The sequence below is a fragment of the Hypanus sabinus genome, chromosome 5 (assembly GCF_030144855.1).
Source record: "Hypanus sabinus isolate sHypSab1 chromosome 5, sHypSab1.hap1, whole genome shotgun sequence".
NCBI lineage: Eukaryota > Metazoa > Chordata > Chondrichthyes > Myliobatiformes > Dasyatidae > Hypanus > Hypanus sabinus.
Genome location: NC_082710.1, coordinates 13,081,835 through 13,105,080, shown reverse-complemented (window position 1 = coordinate 13,105,080; position 23,246 = coordinate 13,081,835). Strand labels below are relative to the sequence as shown.

Genomic DNA, 23,246 nt, shown 5'->3' with positions numbered 1-23,246 from the left:
ACTACTTACTTTAACTTAAGTATTAATAGACATATATATATACTTAATATTACTCGGTATTTTCTCTATATTTATTTAACATGTATTTTATTGTAGTATTGCTGTAAAGTTAACACATTTCACGACATAAGTTAAATCTGATTCTGATTCTAAATATATCCACAGAGCGTGGTAGGTGCGTGGAACACACCGTCTGAGAAAGTGACAGTAGCAGATACAACAGCAATGTTTAAGAGGAGGAATTTAAAAACACATCAACAGGTAGGAAATTGCAGGACATGGACCTTGCAGATAGGGTTAGTTAGACTGCAATCATGGTGTACTCTATATTACATTGACTGTTCTATTTGTTATAAATTATTATGATTGCACATGGCACATTTTTTTGGAGACGTAACATAAAGATTTACTCCTCATGTATGTGAAGGATGTAAGAAATAAAATCGATTCAATGGGCCTATTCTGTGCTGTATTGTGCTCTGCTCCATGTTCTATCTACATGAGAATGGAGCTGAATCAGAAGCCAATATCCATCATGACCCTGAATTTCCATATCATGGCCCACCATCTGGGCCATGCCGTCTTCTCGCAGCTACAGGAGGGGATACAGAAGCCTGAAATTTCAAATCACCAGGTTCAAGAACTGCTACTTCCTTTTAACCATTCGATTCCTGATCCAACCAGCACAACTGTAATCAATATCCTGGTACCGCAACACAATGACCACTTTGAACTACAATGGACTTTTTTGGTTACAATTGTGGGGTTTTTGTTACAAATAGTATAATTTGTGTTTTTGTTATTTAGATACAAAGCACCGTAACAGATCCTGCTAGTCCAACGAGCCCACACCGCCCAGTTACAACTCATGTGACCGAGTAATCCACTATCCCGTACATGTTTGGACTGTGGGAGGAAACTGGAACACACGGAGGAAACGCGTGCAGTCACGGTGAGAATGAACAAGGTCTTTACAGAGAGCAGCGGGAATTAAACCCCAATTGCTGGTACTGGAAAGCATTATACTTAGCCGTGCCGTACTGATACTGAAGTTCAGTCATCTGCACTTTACAGAGGTGCCGGCGAAAGGAAATTCCACTCTTGGATGGTCTGATTTCCTCCTGAGCAGCCCAGGTCATGTGCTATCGTAATGCTACATTAATCTCTGTGCTACCATGCTGCCCCAAAGCTTTTCTTGTGAACGCTATGCATCTGATGCAACATAATCATGATGATTCAGCTGGGAACCTTTTCATTGCCTGCAGACGTGCATAGTGCAATAAACCCAACCTTCAACTCTTAAGGAAATCTTTAACCTCACATCTATCACACCAGTGCTCGAGGAGAACACTGTGACCTGCTTCAATGACTACTGGCTGGTAGCACCAATATCCACTGTAATGAAGTGCCTCGAGACACTGGTACGATACAAGTCAACTCCAGCCTTGGAACAGACCTGGATCCATTTCAACTTGCCTACTGCCACAATGGTCCACAGCAGCTAACGTCTCACTGGCTCTCCACTCAGTCTGGGTCATCGAGACAATAGTAATGCTGTTCAACAAAACGATCACCCCATACAACTCACACCCTAGTTCCAAGATCTGGGCCTCTGCAGCTGGATTCTTGATTTCCTCATCAGCTTGTCTCAATCAGAATGGATCAGAAACACCATCTTCTCCTCACGCTGACCGAAACACAGGTGCACATCAAGGCTGTCTGTTTACTTCTCTTCACAGCCATATTGAGGCTAAACACAGTTCCAATATGCCATCTGTAAATTTGCCAGTGAAACCACTGTTATTGGCCAAATGGCAGGTGGGGATGAATCAGAGTACAGGAACATCTGGTTGAGCAGTGCTACAATAATAACCTCAAACTCAACATCAACAAAACAAAGGAATAAAAGGAATTATAGACTAGTTAGCCTGACATGGGTAGCAAGGAAAATGCGGAGTGGATTATAAAAGATGTAATAACAGATTAAAGATTAAGTTGTCACAAGTATATTGAAACTCTCAATGAAATGCGCCATCTTACATCAAGGTCTGAGGACACGCTGGGGGCAAGCCGCGTGTTTCACCACACTTCCAGTGCCAACCTAGCATGCCCACAGCTTACTAATCCCAACCTGCACGTCTCTAGAACGTGAGAGAAGACCAGAGCACCCAAAGGAAACGCACACGGTCACAAGGAGAACAAGGGGACTACTTACAAACAGCGGTGTGAATGGAATGGTTGTGTGATCGTTGGCACTGTAAAGCAATATGCTAAATGCGATGTTACCCAGAGCCCACTGGGAGAGTCAGGGAAATACAGAAGCAAAGTCATGCGCCATACGTTCATGGTTTTTTCTGAGGATGTAACGAGCAGAGCAGCTGAGAGAGGACAGGTGGATGTGATGCAGTCTGACCTTTAGAAGGCTTTTAGCAAGGTCTCCCGTAACAGGGTCAACCATCGGGTTCACTCACCTCAATGCTGAACTGACTCCAGAACCTATAGACTCACTTGCAAGGACTCTGCAACTCATGGTCCCAGTATTATTTTAAATTTTTTAAATTATTTACAACATTTGTCGTCTTTTGCACATTGGTTGTTTGTCAGTCTCTGTGTGTCTGGTGCTCGTGATGCAGCCTCCTCTATGTTGGTGGGGCCCGACCACTTTCGAGCACTCCCACTCCATTCACCAAAAACTATTTCCCGGTGGCCAAAGATTTAAATTCCAATTCCCATTCCTGTTCTGACATGTCGGTCCACAGCCTCCTCTTGTCCCAAGATAAGGCCACTCTCAGGGTCGAGGAGCCACACATTAAATGCCTTCTGGACAGCCTCTAACTTAATAGTATGAATATTGATTTCTCCTTCTGATTAAAAAAAAGAAATCCCTCCCCTCCCCACTTCCCCACTCTTGCTTATCACCTCCCCTGGGTCGCCTCATCATTCCCTTTCTCCTATGATCCACTCTCCTCTCCTATCGGATTCCTTCTTCTCCAACCCTTTACCTTTCCCAACCACCTGGCTTCACCTATCACCTTCTAGCTATCCTCCTTCCCCTCTCCCCATCTTTTTATTCTGGCCCTGCCTTCCAGTCCTGATGAAGGGTCTCGACCCAAAACATCGGCTGTTCATTCACCTCCATAGATGCTGCCTGACCTGCTGAGTTACACCAGACATTAGACACTAGAATACTACAGCACAGTACAGGTCCTTCAGTCCTCGATGTTGTGCCGACCCATATATTCCTTAAAAATGTACTAAACCCACACTACCCCGTAACCCTCTATTTTTCTTTCATCCAAGTGCCTGTCCAAGAGGCTCTTAAATACCCCTAATGTTTTAGCCTCCACCACCATCCCTGGCAAGTCATTTCAGGCACCCACGACCCTCTGTATAAAAAAACTTACCCCTAATGTCTCCCCTAAACTTCCCTCCCTTAACTTTGTAAATATGCCCTCTGGTGTTTGCTATTGGTGCCCTGGGAAACAGGTACTGACTATCCACCCTATCTATGCCTCTCATAATCTTGTAGACCTCTATCAAGACCCTCTCATCCTACTACATTCCAAAGAAAAAGGTCCCAGCTCTGCTAACCTTGCCTCATAAGTCTTGTTTTCCAATTCAGGAAAACAAGTAAATCTCCTCTGCACCCTCTCCATAACTTCCACATCCTTCTTATAATGAGGTGACCAGATCTGAACACAATACTCTAAGTGCGGTCTCACCAGAGATATGTAGAGTTGCAACATGACCTCTCTACTTTTGAACTCAATCCCCCTGTTAATGAAGCCTAGCATCCCATAGGCCTTCTTAACTATCCTATGAACCTGTGCAGTGACCTTGAGGGATGTAGGGATTTGAACCCCAAGGTCCCTCTGTTCATCCACACTCTTAAGTAACTGACCATTAACCCTGTACTCAGCCTTCTGGTTTGTCCTTCCAAAATGCATCACCTCTCACTTACTTGGATTGAACGCCATCTGCCACTTTTCTGACCAACTCTGCATCCTGTCTATATCCTCTTATAACCTTCGACAACCTACAGCTCCATCCACAACTCCTCCAATCTTCGTGTCATCCACAAACTTACTCACCCATCCTTCTACCTCTTCATCCAGGTTACTTATAAAAATCACAAAGAGCTGGGTTGCAGGACAGATCCCTGCGGCACTCCACTAGTCACCGACCTCCAGGCAGAATACTTTCCTTCCACTACTATGCTCTGCTTTCTTCATGTAAGCCAATTTTTTTGTCCAAACAGCCAAGGTTCCACTGATCACATGCCTCATGACTTTCTGGATGAGTCTCGTGAGGGACCTTGTCAAATGCCTTGCTAAAGTCCATGTAGACCACATCTACCGCCCTATCCTCATCGATTTTTGTTACCTCTTCAAAAAACTCAATTAGGCTCATGAGGCTTAACCTTCCCTTCACAAGGCCATGTTGACTATCCTTGAGTAGACTGTACTTCTCCAAATGCTTGTAGATCCTATCCTTAAGAATCCTTTCCAATAGTTTGCAGACCACCAACATAAGACTCACCGGTCTATAGTTCCCAGGATTCTCCCTATTACCTTTTTTAAACAAGGGAACTACATTTGCCATTCTCCAATCCTCTGGTACCTCCCCTGCAGCCAAAGAGGATTTGAAGGTCATAGCTACTACTTCAGCGATCTCATCTCTCACTTCCAGTATTTTGTGTTTGTTGCTTCATGTCTAGTTATTCCTCCTGTAAATGCCTGTAAGAAAATAAATCTCAAGATAGTAGAGGGTAACTTGTTTTTCATATCCATAGACGCTGCCTGACCTGCTGAGCTCCTTCAGCATTTTGTGAGTGAAGCCCTGTAATTCCAGCATCTATAGAATCGGTTACATATACGTACTTTGATAATCAATCTACTTTGGACTTTAAAGATTGGGGCTCCAGTTATTTACAATATTTGGTAGCAACTTAGAGGAGTGAGTTAATATAATGTCACAAAACTGACTGGGCAACTGTGAGGAGGATTGAGAGAAATGTGGTTAAATGTGGACAGGGTATTAAGAAACAGTGGTAGAGTATTAGGGGGCAAATGTGAGCCTCGTCATGCTAAAGCCCAAAAGAAGAAGGCAGGTTATCTGAGCAGCATGAAACTGGGAAAGGGGAAGTGCACCAAGAATAGTGGTCGATAAAAGTTAGCACTGAGGTGCAGCAGGCAATTCAAAAGACCAACAACGTGTTGCTATGGAGAGAGAGTTCAATGAACATTGACTGCCTTCCGCCCTGGGATGGGAGGACTAACACATACAGACGAGCAAAATCAGGTTCATTATCACTGAAATGCACTCTGTTGTAGCAGCAGTACAGTACAACACATTAAATACACTAGGAACTACAATAAAATATTATTAAAAGAATAAATAGTGCAAATCAAGAGCAAAAATGGTGAGATAGTTTTCATGGACCCATTCACAAATCTGAGACCAGAGGGGGGAAAAGCTGTTTCTAAAACATTGATTGGGTGTTTTGGTTCCTGTACCTCCTCCCTGATGGCAGCAGTGAAGAAAGGGCGTGCCCTGGGTGCTTAAAAATGGACTCTGCCTTTTTGAGGCATTGCCTTTTGAAATAGTCCTCAATGGTGGGGAGGCTGGTGTCTTTGATGGAGCTGGCTGAGATTACAACCCTTTGCAGCTTTTCCAACCCTGTACAACGCTAGACAAATGGGGCTGGTTAAGATTATATTTACAGATGAACATGAAGGACGCTCAAAGCCCTACAAGATATTAACAGGATCCAATGCAGGAATGTTATGGAAATTCAGGCTCATGAAGCCACAGTCTAAGGACAAGAGGTAAACCATGTAAAAAAAAGATGAGGAAATGAGCCCTGAGGAAAATTTCATGTTTATTCCCCTCCATAGATGCAGCCTGACCTTCTGAGTTCCTTTAGCATTGTGTGTGCTTTGCTCTACATTTCTAGAATCTGCAGAATCTCTTGAGTTGAAGAGGTGAGAAATTTCTCCAAAACTCTGCTGTGAAATCTGTAGCTTCAACAGCTGTGACTTGCAGAAAGTGGGAAGGCAGCAGAGTTGACAGGAATGGCTACCAGCTGGTGGACGGTGACAGGTATCTCTCTGAATGGCAGAGGACTGGAATGTCACTCTGACTGAGGGAGCTGATTTTCTAATCAGCAAGAGAAACATCGGTAGTTCAATAAAAAAGAATGTGCGTCAAAAAGAGAGGGCACAGGGTCTGAACTAACCCAAAGGACAGCGTTAAAGAAAGCCTGGGCTTTTCCTGATGAATGATCTGTGCATTTTTTCCTGGTGAAGAGATTTGAATTTTACACCCAAGAGCCACGTCTGGAAGGCTGCAGTGGAAGTTTCCAGTTGGATTCAATTACTTTCAGTATTGGCCTGATTTGAGTTTGCCAAGGCTAACCTCAGAATGAGACTGGCTTCCTTCCACTCTCGTTCTGTGTGTGCCGAGACGATCGGCAAGGCTACCTCATGACTGACAAGGCCTTTGATGAAGGCCGTGCCTGATAGTGGGGTACCCACAGGCATTCTGGGAGAAGGGGAGGAGCTAAGATGGCGCCAGAGGGCAACTTCTTTGAGCTCATTTGTGAAACCACTGGAATTCCTCTCTTTAATTTCCCTTTATTTCTTTTCATTGTGGCTGGGGTCCTGTCGGAATCCATGATCTACAACTGTACTCAAACTACCATCCCCACTCCCAGAGCTCCCTGACCAGCTGTGTTTTGATATCTTCAGGAGCAGCCTGGAAGACGTGCACCTTCAGGGTGTGGACCAGCACAGCCCCTGAGGACCCGGTTCCTCGCCGGTGTCGCCAGCTGAAGCGTTGTGGGTGATCGGAACATCGAGTGCTGCTGTCCGAGGCCTCTGACCTCGATCGAGATCTTCCTCCCTCCCTCCTTGAGATGGGTGAGCTTGAATAAGTGTCGCATCAGACTGTAACATCAAAACAGCAAGCTGTTGGTCTCCTTTCTCGCTGTAGAAGGGGTGACACCTCTTTCTCCCTTGTTAGTGAGAGAGAAAGCCTGTGGCACGTCAAACTGTTGGGTGAACAACGGTTTTTGTCGGACTGCAGGTCTTGGTCTCTCTTTGGGGGCTTTGCAGTTGCTTGCTTGGGTGGTGCATGGTGATGTTTCCTACTTGAACACGTGGGGGGGGGTTGATGCTGTGTTGCTGTTTGTGCTTGGGGTGGGAGGGGTCTTGGGGGTTCTAGTATTTCCCTGTCATTCATTCTTTAGGGTTTTCTGTTTTGTGGATGTCTGGTTGTATATTTCAGAATTTCAGGTTGTATATTAAATTGAACCATTGAACCTACCTTAACACCAAACAACACACTTCACTTTATGGTTTGATGGAAGTGATAAATAAATTAATCTGAATCTGAATTCTTTTGTAGTAGAGCTAATAGGACTTGATGTTTCAATCCCTATGATAAGTCGGCACTCTCAATGTTGGTAGTGGGCTTGGAGTGGTGACAAGGAGGGTAGGTACCTCATCGGGGTCTTCAGGTGGGGACCCTCCTTCTTTGACGTTTCGTTGATAAGCCCACGACATCTCCAGAGGGCTCAATGGTGCTACCTGGTGTCCCAGATACACCCCCTCAGTTCCGTACCCTCCTGTCTTCATCTTGCAGCCCAGTTGTTGTCTTTTCTTTTAATCCAAATCCAATTACTGCATTCTTCTGCTGCATTTGACAAGGACTTGATTGCTTGTTGGAGTGAACAAACCCTCACCCCCATCTTCTTCAATTGACTGCTCATAGATGTAGCCACGAATCCCCTGCATCCCACTTCTACAGGGAAAATCTTGGTCTTCCAGCTGTTCTGGGCAGCTTCAGTTGCCAGTTCAGGATACTTGGTCTTTTTCCTCTCATAAGCTTCTTCCACACCATCTTCCCATGGTATTGTCAATTCCACCACATATGTCAGCTTGGCTGTTGTGGACCACAGGACCATGTCTGGCCGGAGTGTTGTAGCCGCAATGTCTGGGGAAACACAAGCTTTTTTTCCAAGTCCACGTCCATTTTCCAATCCCGAGCAACCTGCAGAATGCTTACCTCTATGGATGTTATATTGTGCTCTGGAGGTTGGCCTGCTGGTACAAATTGTGTGATGTGAACATTTCTTGCCGATGTTTGTGGGAGAGCATTTGTGGTAATTCGCCTCTGTTCCAAGATTGATGCCAGCTTTTAAAAACTTGGTTACGCCGCCAAGTAACTGCCCCTGGCTGAGGCTCATGGTGCATCCTGTTAAAATGTGCCTTAGTGATCCAGGTGCTTGACAAAGAGAACAAGTGGGATCTTCTCACCACCACTGGTTCAGGTTCTAGGGTGTGGGTAGGAGGTCATTAATGGCTGATGACAAAACTTAGCCGAGATCCCTCCATCTCCCAGAGCTGAGTTTCCTCTTTTCCAGGCTCTCGCAATTAGCCCATTGGCCCTGCTTGGCCATTAAAATGGTTCTGGCATGTCGCTCTGCCTCCTCCTGTCTCCTCGCCTCCTCCACCACCAGCCATTTCTTCTGCACTGATGTTGCCTTGTGCCTTTGAGGAGCCTTTGGGACAAGCCCAAGCCCGGCTCTCCCAAGTTGGACTTGGCCAACCACACCCCTGAAGCAAAGAGCAGACTTGGCACTCTGAACGGCTTCAGATGGGGTCCACTTCCTCCCTGTTGCCACATGGGGGCCGCTGTTCAAATAACAGTATCTTCAGATTCAGTGAGGGTCATGTCCAGCCTTGCTTTGGTGCATTTGAATTCTTCCAAAGACCTCCAATTCATAATTCTAATTTGCCGTTCCCGTGCAGTCCAACAGGACTTAAGCATCGTGGAAGTCCAAGCCACTGTTTCACATGTGTGCTGATCACTCTTTCGAGCTTTTCCACCTTGTTGATGGGGATTTCATACACTATTAAAGGCCACATGAGTCTTGGGAGTATGCCGAACTGGAAGCACCACAGCTTGAGTATTCCTGGGAGCAAGGTCTTGTTTATGTGAGCTATGTACATGATGGTATCCTTTTTGAGTCGTTTACAATCAGGTTTACCATCACTGATGTGAATTTTTTTAATTTTGTGGCAGCCAAAACTTTTACAATAAAGAACATAATTAGGACAAGAATAAAGTTAATTGGACTGTTAAGTGATCAGCGCATTCATAAACTGTAGCGATTAAGATAGTGCTGGTTGGTTCAAAAACCAAATGGTTATATGGGACCATGTGTCATAAGAACTTTTCAATAATGGCAGACATTGAAGATGAAATTCATAGTTGACACAACTGTCAGCAGAGCTAACCTTTATCTAAAGAAAAGTGTTTAAAGGTCAAGAGCCTAAATGTGCCATAAACTCTTAGCCTCTTTCCCAGCCCCAACCCCCCCCCACTCCCGTGCACTGCTGAGACATGTACCACTACAGTACATACCTCAAAGCATTAGAGGCATCACCAATGGGAAATCCTCCAAATCTCTGGCTCGATCAGAGAACTAACATCAGCATCCTTGACCAAACCTACATCACAGAAGAGGCTCTAACAGCATAGACACTTAGTGCAGATAATGAACTGCTTTCATTATTGATGAAAGCAGTTCATCAATTGATGATTCACTATTGATGATTGCATCTTCATTTTCATTGTAACATTCAAAATGATTGCCAATACCTTCAAATTCCTCATAGTTCCTAACTTGCAGAAGTAGTGAAATTGTTTCATTTTCACTCCCGGCTATTTCTGGCATCCCCAAGCCTGAATGCTTGAAACCACAGTGAGTAAAACAGTTCAGAATTGTCTTGCTGCTTACTTCTCGACAATTATCAGTGAAAAAAAATCACTGCTTTTGAACACAAACTCAGGCAACTGACACTATTTAAAAACTGATCACTCTAAGCATGGTGTAATGTCTAACAGCACACAAGTGACACTAGTTAGAAACTGTTTGGCAACAGTTATACATGTGTATAAAATTGAATTAAATAAGTAGTGCAAAAAGTGAGCAAAAAAAGATAGTGACATAGACTATATGGGTTCATTGTCCATTCGTAAATCTGATGGTGGAGAGGACGAAGCTGTTCCTAAAACATTGAGTGTGTGTCTTCTGGCTCCTGTACTTCCTCCTTGATGGTAGCACTGAGAAGAAAGCATGTCATGGGTGATGGAGGTCCTTAATGACGGATGCCAACTTTTTGAGGCATCGCCTTTTGAAGGTGTCCTCGGTTTTGGGGAAGCTAGTGCCCATGATGAAGTTGGCAGTTACAACTCCCGGCAGCTTCTTCTGATCCTGTGCAGTGGGCCCTCCATTTCAGGAGGCAAAGCAACCTGTCAGAATGCTCTCCACAATGTATCTGTAGAAATTTGCTGCAGTCTTTGTTGACATACCAAATCTCCTCAAACTCCTAATGAAATATAGCATTGTAAAAACATTTATGTTCATCCGCCAGAAGCCTTTCTGGGAAATGTCATCATTATTCTCCTGCTGTGTTCTCATTTTATCCTCTCTGAGCTCAAAGATCCATTCTTGACAACACTAATGTAAACTTTGGCTTCTCACAAAAGGCCATGAGACTAATGTCCTATTATCATTGTAACAAGTGACTGTGAGAAGATTCATGTATAAATTTGACAATACAATCTAAGGCATTTTGATGCATTTAGAATCCAAAATGATTTACTAAAAATGTGTCATTTCAGTTTTCCTTTACCTCCTCCTCAGAAAGAGGACCTGCATCAGCACACAGAACATCTTGATGGTGATGATCTCCTGGGCACAAGTGGCTCTTGGGATCTTTACATCTCAGCTGTACCTTTACCATGTACCCCTCATTGTGCTGTGAAAATAGACACAACATAGATTTTAACATAAAACACAACATTACCGCACAGTACAAGCCCTTTGGCCCATACGTTGTGCAAAACTTTAAAGTCACTCCAAGATCAATCTAACCCTTCCCTCCTACATGGCCCTCCATTGTTCTATCATCTAAAAGTTTCTTAAATGCCCCCTGATGTATCTGCCTCTACCACCAGCCCCGGGATGGCATTCCATGCAGTCACCACTCATTGTGTAAAAGATAACTTACCTCTGACAACCCCCTTATACTTGTTTTCACCTTAAAATTTGGCCCTCTCCTATTAGCCGTTTTTTTCCCTGGGAAACAGGCACTGGCTGTCCAATCAATCTGTATTTGTATCTTGTACACCTCTATCAAGTCACCTCTTATCCTCCTATGCTCCAAAGAGAAAAGCCCTGGCTCGCTCAACCCACCCTCATAAAACAGGTTCTCTAATCCAGGCAGCGTTTTAGAAAATCTCCTCTGAACCCTCTTTGTAGCTTCCACATCCTTCCTATAATGAGGCAACCAAAACTGAATGCAATACTCCAAGGGTGGTCTAATGGAGTTGCAACATTACCTTGTCATTATTCCCTAAACAATACAGTATAACAACTATTTACATAGCATTTACGTTGTATTAGGTACTGTAAGTAATCTAGAAATGACTTTAAAGTACAGGCAGTCCCCGGGTTATGAACGAGTTCCATTCCTGAGTCAGCCTTTTAGTTGGATTTGAAGTTGGAACAGGTCCATCCGGTATTATTTAGCGTCAGTTAGTCAAACGTTTTTCTTAGTATATAGTACATATTTTACCTTTCTATGCATATAAAACACTTAAGAAACATATGTATTTCAATAATTAAATCACTGCGTTGCTTAGTAATAATTGTAGCTTTCATCGGGGCAGGGCCTTTCACATGCTCCATTAAAATTGTTCCGATCGTTGACCAACTGTAGCCTAACGCTTTTCCAATGACTGATGGCATTTCACCTCTTTCTGATCATTTTATTACTTCCACCTTATTTTCAATCATGATTGTGACTATTTTTATGAACAGAAACATTGCGGATTCAGAGCTGCATTGCCAGGTCCTAACGTCCACCGCACTAAGCATGTTAAATAAAGTCCAGGATTCCGCTGGGTCCTAAAGACCACCGTACTGAGCCAGGTTAAATAAGGGATTTGAGCATCCGCGATTTTTGGTATCCGCAGGGGGTCTCGGAACCAATACCCCGCAGATAAGGAGGGCCGACTGTATACATTTGAATGGATAGAATATGTCTGAAAACTGCCAAGTTCAACGACTGATCCAGATCAACTGAAGCATGTTAACCTCCATCATACCTTTAGCTTCCATTGCCAGCCATTGGAGATTTCATCCGAATGCTTCATAAATAATTTACAGAACTGCTGAAATTGCTGCTCTCCCAAGCATATCGGTTTGTTTTCGATAACGTTATGCGACATCTGTAGACACCAAGAACAAAAACAGTGATCGTATCAATGATCTCTAACACAGGACAAACAACAACTCTCAGTTAGTTTGGAAGTGTAATATCTGTTGTCACGCCAACCAAAATTATTTTTCACTTCCAAAAAGTGGGTGTGATGTGGAATAGGAACCATTAGAGGAGACTGATTCATGCAATAAACAGATACTGGAAATCACATACAAATCCATTACAGATTAACGTTTACCACCATCCCTTGTCAGCCTGACCGATTTTGAAAAAGCATGTTGGCCTTCTTAAATCAGAGTACTGAGGTGTATACAGGCTGGGTGTCAGAGTGGAGGTATGTCTCTACCAAAGGAGCTCCTTCCCTCCACTGGCCTGCAGGTCACCTTTGGGCAAGGTGTAGCACCTACTTAGCCCCCTCGATCAGAGTCAGGTGAAGCTATGGGAGCAGGTGGTGGATGGTCTATGAGCAGCTGATGCACATCACAAGTCCTGGTTACGCGACCACTGACGGCAGACAATCTCTGAAGAGTATTGATAATGGCTGGGGTCACCCGTCTTGTAAAGGCACTGCCCAGAAGAAAGCAATTGTTATGTGTTGCGTTGTATCGTATAGCATGGGCAATCATGGTAATTCCACAACCATGATTGTTCTTGGCAGATTTTTTACAGAAGTGGTTTGCCATTGTCTTCTTCTGGGCAGGTCTTGTCACATGCACCAGCTGCTCATATGATCCTCCACCACCCGCTCCCATAGCTTCACGTCACCCTGATCGAGGGGTGAGTGGAGCTAAGCAGGTGTTACACCTTGCCCAAGGCCAACATGCAAGCTAGTTGAGGGAAAGAGCTCCTTACATCTCCTTTGGTAAGGATGTATCTCCATCCTGCCACTGGGCAGTACAGAGTCTATTGACCTTACAGCAAGCAACAGGATAACAACGGTCACCTGTACCTGCCTGAGAATGGTCGGCTGCTTCACCATCAGGGTAAGCTCCGATTCTTCAGGTTCTCATGTTCATCTTCATTTATTTATCACAAGTACATCGAAACATACAGCGAAGTGTGTTGGCTGCATCGAATGAAATCCGCGAGGATTGTGCTGGGGGCAGCCCGCAAATGTCACAATGCATCGTAGCATGTCTACAATGTACAAACTCTAAACATAGGTCTGAGTGCGGGAAGAGACCAGAGCACCCAGAGGAAACCAACGCGGTCAGTCCTGACAGACAGTGGTGGGAATCGAACACCCGATCTTACTATACAGTGAAGCACTAACAGGCATGCTACCGTGACGAACCTAACAAAATGGCTATTTGCAGCTGTCACTACTCGAGCAATTTTACTAACTTTCAGAAATGAGCATTCATTAGCAGCAGAAAATATCTAGTTCTGAAAGTATAGCTTAAAAAAATACGGATTGTAATTACATTTCCGATTCTATGTTGATAAAGTGAGCCCAAGCACAGAAACAAAACTCAAAACAACCTTCACTAACTCTGATGTTTCTCTGTTCCCTGCAGCCTCATGAAGCAGCATACAGATTGATCACAATCTGTGGCAGCAAATTAAGTCACAGCCATTAGTACCTCTCCTCTCGTCTGGTGAAATCTTAGAGATGTGCATTATAGATTACGTGGCTAAAATAGAGCAGAGCAAAGGAGTAACAATGTGGACAAGATCTTTTCCTCTCAAATCTGAGGGGGTGGCGTGGGATTAGCTTAGAGGTTCCTAATATTTTCATACCAAGAACGAAATAGTCTTTAAGTTCACATCCACAGCCAAATACCAGGGGATACATTGAAATGCCTAACAACATCAAAAACTACATTACTAAGATGGAAATAAAATAATTGCATCATACCCTTACATTGCAAACTAAAAATTTAATATAAATTTCCACATTTCAGCCAGATTTTATGAAAAAGGTATGATATTCTGATGGTTTTTATAATGCTTATTGTGTCCACATTACTGCAGTACATAAACTTTGCCAAATAATGGCTGGGAAATTCTGTTGCCCAGTGTGAAGTTTAATGTGCTTTATAACTAGTCTTATTGTTAAAGTATTCAGAATCCAAATCAGTGACATATGTCATGAAATTTGTCATTTTGTGGCAGCGGTACACTGCAATACAGAAAAAAAAATTACTACATATTAGAAGGAGAAATCTATCAAACTTAAGTGAATAGTGAAATAAGAGTAAAATAGTGAGGTAGTGTTTATGAACCATTCAGAAATCTGATGGTGGAGAGGAAGAAGCTGTTCCTACAACGTTAAGTGTGTGTCTTCAGGCTCCTGTAGCATCTCCTTGATGGTAGCAGTGACAAGAGGGCACGTCCGGGGTGATGGAGGCCCTTCACGAGGGATGTCGTCTTTTTGAGACATTGTCTTTTGAAGGGGTCCTCGATGCTGGTGAGGGTATTCCCCATGATGGAACAGGCCAAGCTCACAATCTTCTGAAGCTTTTTCCGATCCTGTGCATTGCTGCCTCCGTACCAGTTAATGATGCATCAATTTAGAATGCTTCCAATGGCACCTTTGCAGAAATGTACTAGTCTTCGGTGTCATACCAAATCTCAAAGTCCGAATGGAATACGACTGCTAGTGTACCTTTGTAATTGCACCTATCTGTCGGAATCAGACTGATCTTCAGAGATGATACAACCAGGATATTGAAGCCACTCAGTTTTCACCATGAAGACTGGTGTGTGCTCTCACAACTTTGCCTTACTGAAGACCATAATCAATTCCTTGGTCTTAATGATGTTAAGTGCAAGGTTGTCGTTATGACACCATTCAGCCAGCCGATCTATCTCACTCCTACACGCCTTCTCATCTCCATCTGCCAGGGCTAAGCACACATCCTTGGGGGTGTGCTGGCGTTGATTGTCAGCGGGATATTATTTCTGATTCACACTGACTGTCGTCTGGATTGCAATGATGCAGGATGGTGGGAAGAGAAACTGGCCATCCATACGTCTCTGAGAAGAGATGAGCTGGCGTTGGAGTGGGAACAGAGGAGGTTCATGAGAGTGATCCCAGGAATGAATGATCACAAATGAGGAGGTTTTGATGGCTCTGGGCCTGTATTTCATGGAATTCAGAGGAATGAGGGGAGATTTCATTGAAACCTATCGAACATAGAAAGGCCTAGATAGAGTGGCTGTGGGGAAAAGGCTTCCTATAATGGGACATACTAGCAAAAAAACCTCAGAATAGGATATCCCTTTGGAATAGAGGAATTTCTTTAGCCAGCGGATAGTGAATCTGTGGAATTCATTGCCACAAACTGCTGTGGAAGCCAAGTCATTGGGAGTATTTAAAGCAGAGGTCAATACGTTCATTATCAGTCAGGACATCCAAGGTTACATGTAGAAGGTGAGAGAATGGGGTTGAGAGGAATAATAAATCAGCCATGATGGAATAGCAGAGCAGATTCAATGGGCTGAATGGCCTAATTCTGATCCTATGTCTTAAGGTGTGATTCCGCTGACACACAATACATTTCGGGGTCAATTTTAATCATTGCTGGTCTGGGGTCAAAAGGGGCGTGTGCATAGTCCACTACTCTACTCTCTCTATACCCATGACTGTGTGGCTAGGCACAGCTCAAATACCATCTATAAATTTGCTGATGATACGACCATTGTTGGTAGAATCTCAGATGGAAAGAGAGTGTACAGGAGTGGGATATACCAGCTGTTGGAGTGGTGTTGCAGCAACAACCTTGCACTCAACAAAAAATTCCGTAAGGCTGAGATGAAGGAACACATACCAATTCTCACAGCAGGATCAAACATGAAGAGAGTAAGCAATTTCAAGTTCCTGGGTGTCAAGATCTCTGAGGATCTAACCTGGTCCAACATATCGATGCAGTTACAAAGAAGTCAAGACGGCGATTATACTTCATTAGGAGTTTGGAGAGATTTGGTATGTCAACAAAAGCAGACAAAAACTTTTATAGATGTACCATGGAGAGCATTCTGACAGGCTGCATCACTGTCTGGTATGGGGGGGGGTGGTGGTTACTGTACATGACCGAAAGAAGTTGCAGAGGGTCGTAAATTTAATCAGCTCCTTCTTGGATACTAGCCTACAAGGTACTCAGGACATCTTCAAGGAGCACTGTCTCAGGAAGGCAGCATCCATTATTAAAGACCTCCAGCACCCAGGGCATGCCCTTTGCTCATTATTACCATCAGGTAGGAGGTACAGAAACCTGAAGGCACACACTCAGTGATTCAGAAACAGCTTCTTCCCCTCTACCATCCGATTCCTAAATGGACATTGAACCTGTGAACACTACTTTGCTTTATTAATATATATTATTTCTGTTTTTGCATGATTTTAATCTATTCAATATACATATACTGTAATTGATTTACTGATTTATTATTATAATTTTTCTCCTTCTTCTATATTATGTATGGCATTGAACTGCTGCTGCTAAGTTAACAAATTTCATGACACACGTCGGTGATAATAAACCTGATTCTGATTCTAGAGTCAGCCATGATTTTTGGTTTGCCATAGCAGTATAGTGTTTAATTCCAGTAACATCATCAAAGCATTTCCAATGAAGTGAGTCACCGATCCCACATATACAGCAATGTTGATGTGACGATCGCAGTAACCAGCTCCCTGAATATGCTCCAGTCTGCACTTTCGAAGCATTTCAGACATGGCACTTTCTGGCCTGGTCCTAATCTCCCTATAAACTAGATGGACTCATTTAACTAGTGGTCCTGTATGCAGGGATTAGCAAAATGGATATGTTATCTGAGTATTCATGGTTGAGAGTAGGGGGCAGCCTTGTAGGCTCCACGATCAGTGATCTCCAGGTCTATAAAATTCTCTCCTCTAGTTGCAAAGTTGGCATGCCGGTGGAACTTTGGAAGGACTATTTTTAACTTGGCATGAAGAGGATATACCACCAGGCTCAAGGTCAGATTCCACCCCACTGTTGAAGGTACTGCTGGTCAGATAAAATAGACTGTTGACCTCACAATCTACCTCATTGTGGCCTTGCATTTATTTACCTGCACTGCACTTTCTCAGTACCTGCTACACTTTATTTCACATCCTGTTATCGTTTTACCTTATCCTACCTCAATGCACTGCGGAACGACTGAGAATCATGTTTAACCGGCATATGTCGGGAACATTGCCATCTTTGGAGCAGCAGTACATTGCAATATGGAATAGAGGGGAAAAAAATGGAATTACAGTAAGTGTGTGTATTTATATATATTAGATAATTAAATTAAATAAATCGTTCCAAATATATAAAAAATTACAAAGTAGTGAGAGAGAGTTAGTGTTCATGGCTTCAATCCATTCAAAAATTGGATGGCAGAGGGGAAGAAGCTGTTTCTGAATCGTTGTGTGTATGCCTTCAGGCTCCTGATGCCAGCAATGAGAAGAGGACATGTCTTGGATAATGAGGGTTCTTAATGACGGATGCTGCCTTTCTGAGGAATCGCTCCTAGGTGTCCTGGATACTATGGAGGGTGCTACCAGGATGGAGCTGACTAAGTTTACAACTCTCTGCAGCTTATTTCGATCCTGTGCAGTAGCACCCAGCCCCCACCAATACCAGACGGTAATGCAGCCAGTTAGAACGTTCTCCACGGTACATCTGTAGAAATTTGTGACAATCTTTGCAGACATACAGAATCCCCTCAAACTCCTAATTAAATATAGCTACTGTCATGCCTTCTTGGTAGCTTTGTACCGTCCGGGAAACGGTACTGCAGCATTAAAGCCAGGACCAACAGGCTCCGGGACAGCTCTTCCACCAGGCCATCAGGCTGAATAATTCATGCTGACACAACTGTCTTTCTAAGCCATACTGACTGTCTTGTTGTATATCTTACTGTACATGCTGTTTGTTACAAATTACTGTAATTTACACATTGCACATTCAGATGGAGATGTAACATAAAAATTTTTACTCTTCACATATGTGAAGGAATTAAGAAATAAAGTCAATTCAATCGATATGTTTGGCTCAGGATAGACCCACAGAGTCATTGACACCCAGGAACTTGAAGTTGCTCAGCCTTCCGATCCCTCTGTGAGCACTGGTGTGCGCTCCCTTGTCTTACCCTTTCTGAGGGCCACAATCAGTTCTTTGGTCTCACTGATTTGATTTGTATAAACAGTATGCAACGCTGATTTTTCACTGCATCTCAGTACATATGCCAATAATAAACCAATTCAATTTCCAATAAAAATGAATATTACGGCTGTTGTAGAAGACTAATTAATTCACTAATCAGTCAGAAAGGAGAACCAAACAGCCCTGCCTAATATTTCCTTGTATTGAACTGCCCTCCCAGATTATGTGTTTACCCTCAGCAGTGTCACAGTACCCAAGAATGAGCAATATAGCTGCCTTACCAACAACATTTCACTCCCAAGAACAAATAATACAAAATCAATAATGCATTCCATTGTGAGAAAAGGTTACATGGTACCTTGGGATAAAAATCTCTTCCTCAAAATTAGATTCCTTTGCATCATGTTCAAATTTTGCAAACTGCATACGAAAGAAAATGTTGAACCTGCTTCAAAGTATTTGTGCTCACGTGCTGGAGAATGTCCTTCCCATCTCAAGTTCACACTTATTGTTGTTTCAACCGTATACACACGTGGGAGTCACGCATCTGTTCTCCATCTGCATTGTATTCTGTGCTGTGCGTTTATTATGTGTATTATGGTAACTGGTCACATGAGTCCGGGCGTGGTAAAAGCGAAGGGAATAAGTTATGTATTGGTGTAAGTTACTGTTTAGAGCTGGGGACAGGCGGATGTCATTTCTTTTGTTGATCGCTTAATTGTATCACTTCAAGATTATATGTTTTGCTAGTTGCTAATAAAAGATCAAATACGGTGCTTTGAATTTTTGTAACATTATTACTGGATCGATTGGGGGGCACATGGTACAAGGATAACAACCCATGGGGTTCGGCAGCAACAGCACTGGTTTGTAAGAATCGGCCTCTACAGCATGTATACCGCCAAATAAAACGACGTTTCTCCGGACTAAGATACGCGATGCAGTACCTATAACTCACACACACAACACGTGAAGTAACCACAAATAATAAGGTGCATTTACAACACAAGCTGAAAGATAAGCAGTATAATGCCACTGGTACTTCATACGTGGTCAGAACTGTGTGATGGTTGGGGGGAGGTCAGTAATCTCACAGCCTGGGGGAAGGACTTGTTCCCACCCTAACAGTCCTTGTCCTACTGCTGCACCATCTCCTGCCCGATGGGTTGGGAGTGGGGGGAATATCATGGAGATTGTTCGATGGGCAGGAGGGATCCTGGACAATGCTAAGGGCTCTGCCTATGCTGAGCTCCTGCTGAATTTCCTGGATGTGTGGAAGAGAGACGCCGATGATCCTCTCAACAGTCCTTGCGATCCTTTGCCGGGTCTTGCAGTCAAATCCGTTGCAATTCCCATACCAGATGTTGATGCAGCTGGTCAGAAAACTCAGCCTGAGAAACGGGAACAGGTGTTTTTGTCACGTTTCACCCCCAAGAGTAGCTATCACCTCCCATTGTACCGTACCCATGTGATAAATGCCATCAACATAAATTACCTACTGAAAAGTCAGCACTCACAAGATGGCAGTTTGCTGTGAGAGCACAGGCTGTCCTCGCACTTACAGACTGAGTAAACAACAATGATCAGTCACTAATTGAAGACAAGCCAGCTTCAGAATTCTGTTGACGACCACTGATTTGGTGTTAGGTCAAAACACAACTCTCAGCTGACGCACCACAGAAAGTGTAGCAGTGGGTGGACATCCATTTCCTAAACACCAATCTAAATTTTTATAAAACAATAATATGGCAAATTAAGTTTTATTTCAATCGCTGCTCATCTTAGGAAGATGCAGAAGCTTTAGCAAATGTGCAGAGCATTAAAAAGTATTTTGGAGTTATGTGAATATAGCAAACATTAATTCAAACAAGAATCAGTCTTCAACTCCTAATGTGGATTATTAATTGCAAGCAGTAATTTGAAGTTAAAAGCACCCTTCTGCACGGTCTGTGGAGCACAGGTTGGCCCACAGACTAAGAGATACAGTTTGCAGAATGAGACCATGAATGTTTGCTTATGCATCAGCCAAACATTAAGACAATGGGGCTGTGTTAATTGGTTTGCATCTAACCAGGCAACATGGCAAAGTTATTTGCCTTATTGTGACTCAAGTACAAGCTGGCACACCAGATGGACATTGTCACTGAGCATATCAAACATGGTCACAGGCATAGGCAATCAATAGATTTTTGCGTACTCAGAGACGGCCTTGACAACGTTAGTTTTAAGTATCTGGGATTATTGTCTTCAGTAGCTTTTAGACAGGCTGCATCAATGAGTTTGCCCCAGCAGGGGCATTTGAACATTCAGGTGACTTCCACTGTAGATATGTAATTCAAAGGAAGCATCATCAACCCAAAAATATTGTAGTAAATGATGTCATTGTAACTATAGAAATTGTATTAAACCTCGGGCTGCTACCTTTGATCTTCAGGGTGTTAAAAAGTGATGTACTTTTGGGTTTGAGAGACTCTACTGTGAGTCCCTCCAGAGAAATGCCTGCTTGTTCTGATGAACAAAACCTTTTACTTCACCTACTTCAGTGTCTCTCTGGTGACACAGTCACAACACAAAGGAGATTTACCAGAATGCTGCCCGGACTAAAGAGCACGTGGAGAGGAGAGGTGAGAGAGTTGGGGCTTTTCTCTTTGGAGAGGAGGAGGTGAGGTGACTCGTAGAGGTGCACAAGAGCATAGATCAGGTGGGCAGCCAGAGATATTTAATCCAGGGCAGAAATGGCTAATACAAAGGGGAATAATTTTAAGGTGATTAGAGGAAATGTAGAGAGGATGTCAAAGGTAGTTTTTTTTTAATATAAACACAGACTAATGGGTGGATGGAATGTGCTACCAAGGGTAGTGGTAGAGGTGTACATTAGGGACATTTAAGAGACTCTTATGCCTTTGGACAATGGGATGAAACCCATGCAGTCATGGGGAGAATGTACAAACTCCTTACAGACAACAGCAAGAATGCACCCCTTCCACAGATGGATGATATGGATGGTAGAAAAATGGAGGGGTATGTAGGAAGGAAGGGTTAGATTGATCTTGGAGTTGGTTAACTGGCCAAAGGGCCTGTAATAATGCCATAATATTTTATGCTTGTTTTCTGCTCCACTTGCCCCTCCCACCCCCACACTAGTAGAGTTACAGCAGGGAAAGTTTTTTTAGTTTACCAAGTTCATAGCAACCATCACACCCCACCCACAGTCCACCACTGTCCTCCATTTTACACTAACCCTACACTCCCCCCACTTTATTTCCCACACACATTCAGAGACAAGATTGTCCAAGATTAAGGTGAGCTTTATTTGTCGCATGTAGATCGAGGCGTACTGTGAGTGCGTCGTTTTGCGTCAATGACCAACGCAGTCCAAAGATTGTGCTGGGGGCAGCCTGCAAGTGTCACCATGTTTCTGCCATCAACATCACAGGCCCACAGCTCACTGCCCCAACTCAAAGTTCAAAGAACAATGTATTATCAGAGAATATACACGTCACCACATAACACCCTGAAATTCTTTTTCTGCAGGCATACATAGCAAATCTATAGACCAGAAACTGTAATGTACATCTTTCCTACATGGAAGGAAACTGGAGCACCCAGAGGAAACCCATGTGGTCACAGGGAGAAAGTACAAGCGCTTTACAATTTACAGTGGCCAATTAACTCACCAACTTACACACTGTTAGGATTCTATACAAACTAAAGCTGTTGTCCCCGAACATCAGATTTATTTAAAAAGGCTAGCACAGTAGCATAGGGATTAGCACAATGCTTTACAGTGCCAGCCAGCCATGGAAGGGGTGCATTCTTACTGCTGTCTGTAGGAGTCTGTACATTATCCCCATGATTGCATGCGTTTCATCCCATAGTCCAAAGGCATACAGGTTAGTGTCAGTAAGATTTGAGCATGTTATGTTGACACGGGAAGCATGGTGACACTTGCGGGCTGCCCCCAGCTCATCTTCAGAATATGTTGGTTGTTAACACAAAATGAAGCATTTCACAGTATGTTACAGTGTAAATGTGTCAAATAAAACTCATCTTTTAGTCAAGTTGAGGAGCAGACTACCATTATGTCCCCCCCCCCCCCTCAGTCAAGGGGATCAGCCTCTTAGTAACAATTGCCAGAGAGAATTAAGATCTGTTTCTCGATGGGAGCTCTTCTTCATCCTTAGGGAAGATAACAAGAGTTTAAGAAAGTACTTAAGTCTAGGTGATAGTGCAAATGAGAAAACACAAGTATTAAGTCTTCAGATACCGGTTTTATGTTTTTTAAAAACTGCAGATTACGAGGCAACATGATAGACACAAGCAAATTCATAACGATGGATTAGGGTAAACTGATGTAGATTTGTCCTGCAGTTAAACAGTTTGGAATGAGGGGCCACGGAACTTGGATTAAACTAATTCCTCCATAAGTGAGCAGGAGAATTAGAAGGACGTGAAATCACCTAAGGTTGTTGGACAAGGTGATCCAGGTGCTCCGATTTTCTCCCACATTCCGGAGATGTTAGTAAGCTGGGGAATGCCACGTTGGCACCGCAAGGATGCAACACTTGCAGGCTGCCCCCCGCAAATGGCCCATCTCAACGTACGTGTGACAAATGAAGTCCACTTTATAATAAGTTCGGACTGGGCGGGTGAAGGTAAAAGGAAAAAGATGAAAAAAAATGTGATTTGAGTGGGTTGTTCTCATAGATGGAAAATTCACTGTGGGTTCATTGACGCAGACATTTCATTTCTTAATAAAGGTGAAGAGCTTAAGAGAAATCTAAGAGGGAAACCACTTCACTCAGAGAATGGTGTGAATGTGAACAAATTG

The 23,246-nt window shown here is 43.3% G+C and overlaps 1 protein-coding gene across 2 annotated transcripts in view; it reads right to left on the bottom strand.

Annotated features, from left to right (window-relative positions):
- Nucleotides 1-23,246, bottom strand: part of atg10 (ATG10 autophagy related 10 homolog (S. cerevisiae)) — a 217,639-nt gene that overhangs the window by 170,032 nt on the left and 24,361 nt on the right. For both annotated transcript variants that reach the window (XM_059969386.1, XM_059969387.1), the window contains 2 exons: nt 12,181-12,303; nt 10,704-10,829 (listed from right to left, as the gene is read on the bottom strand). In XM_059969386.1, coding sequence (XP_059825369.1) covers nt 10,704-10,829; nt 12,181-12,303 — 249 coding nt within the window. The remainder of the gene's footprint in view (nt 1-10,703; nt 10,830-12,180; nt 12,304-23,246) is intronic.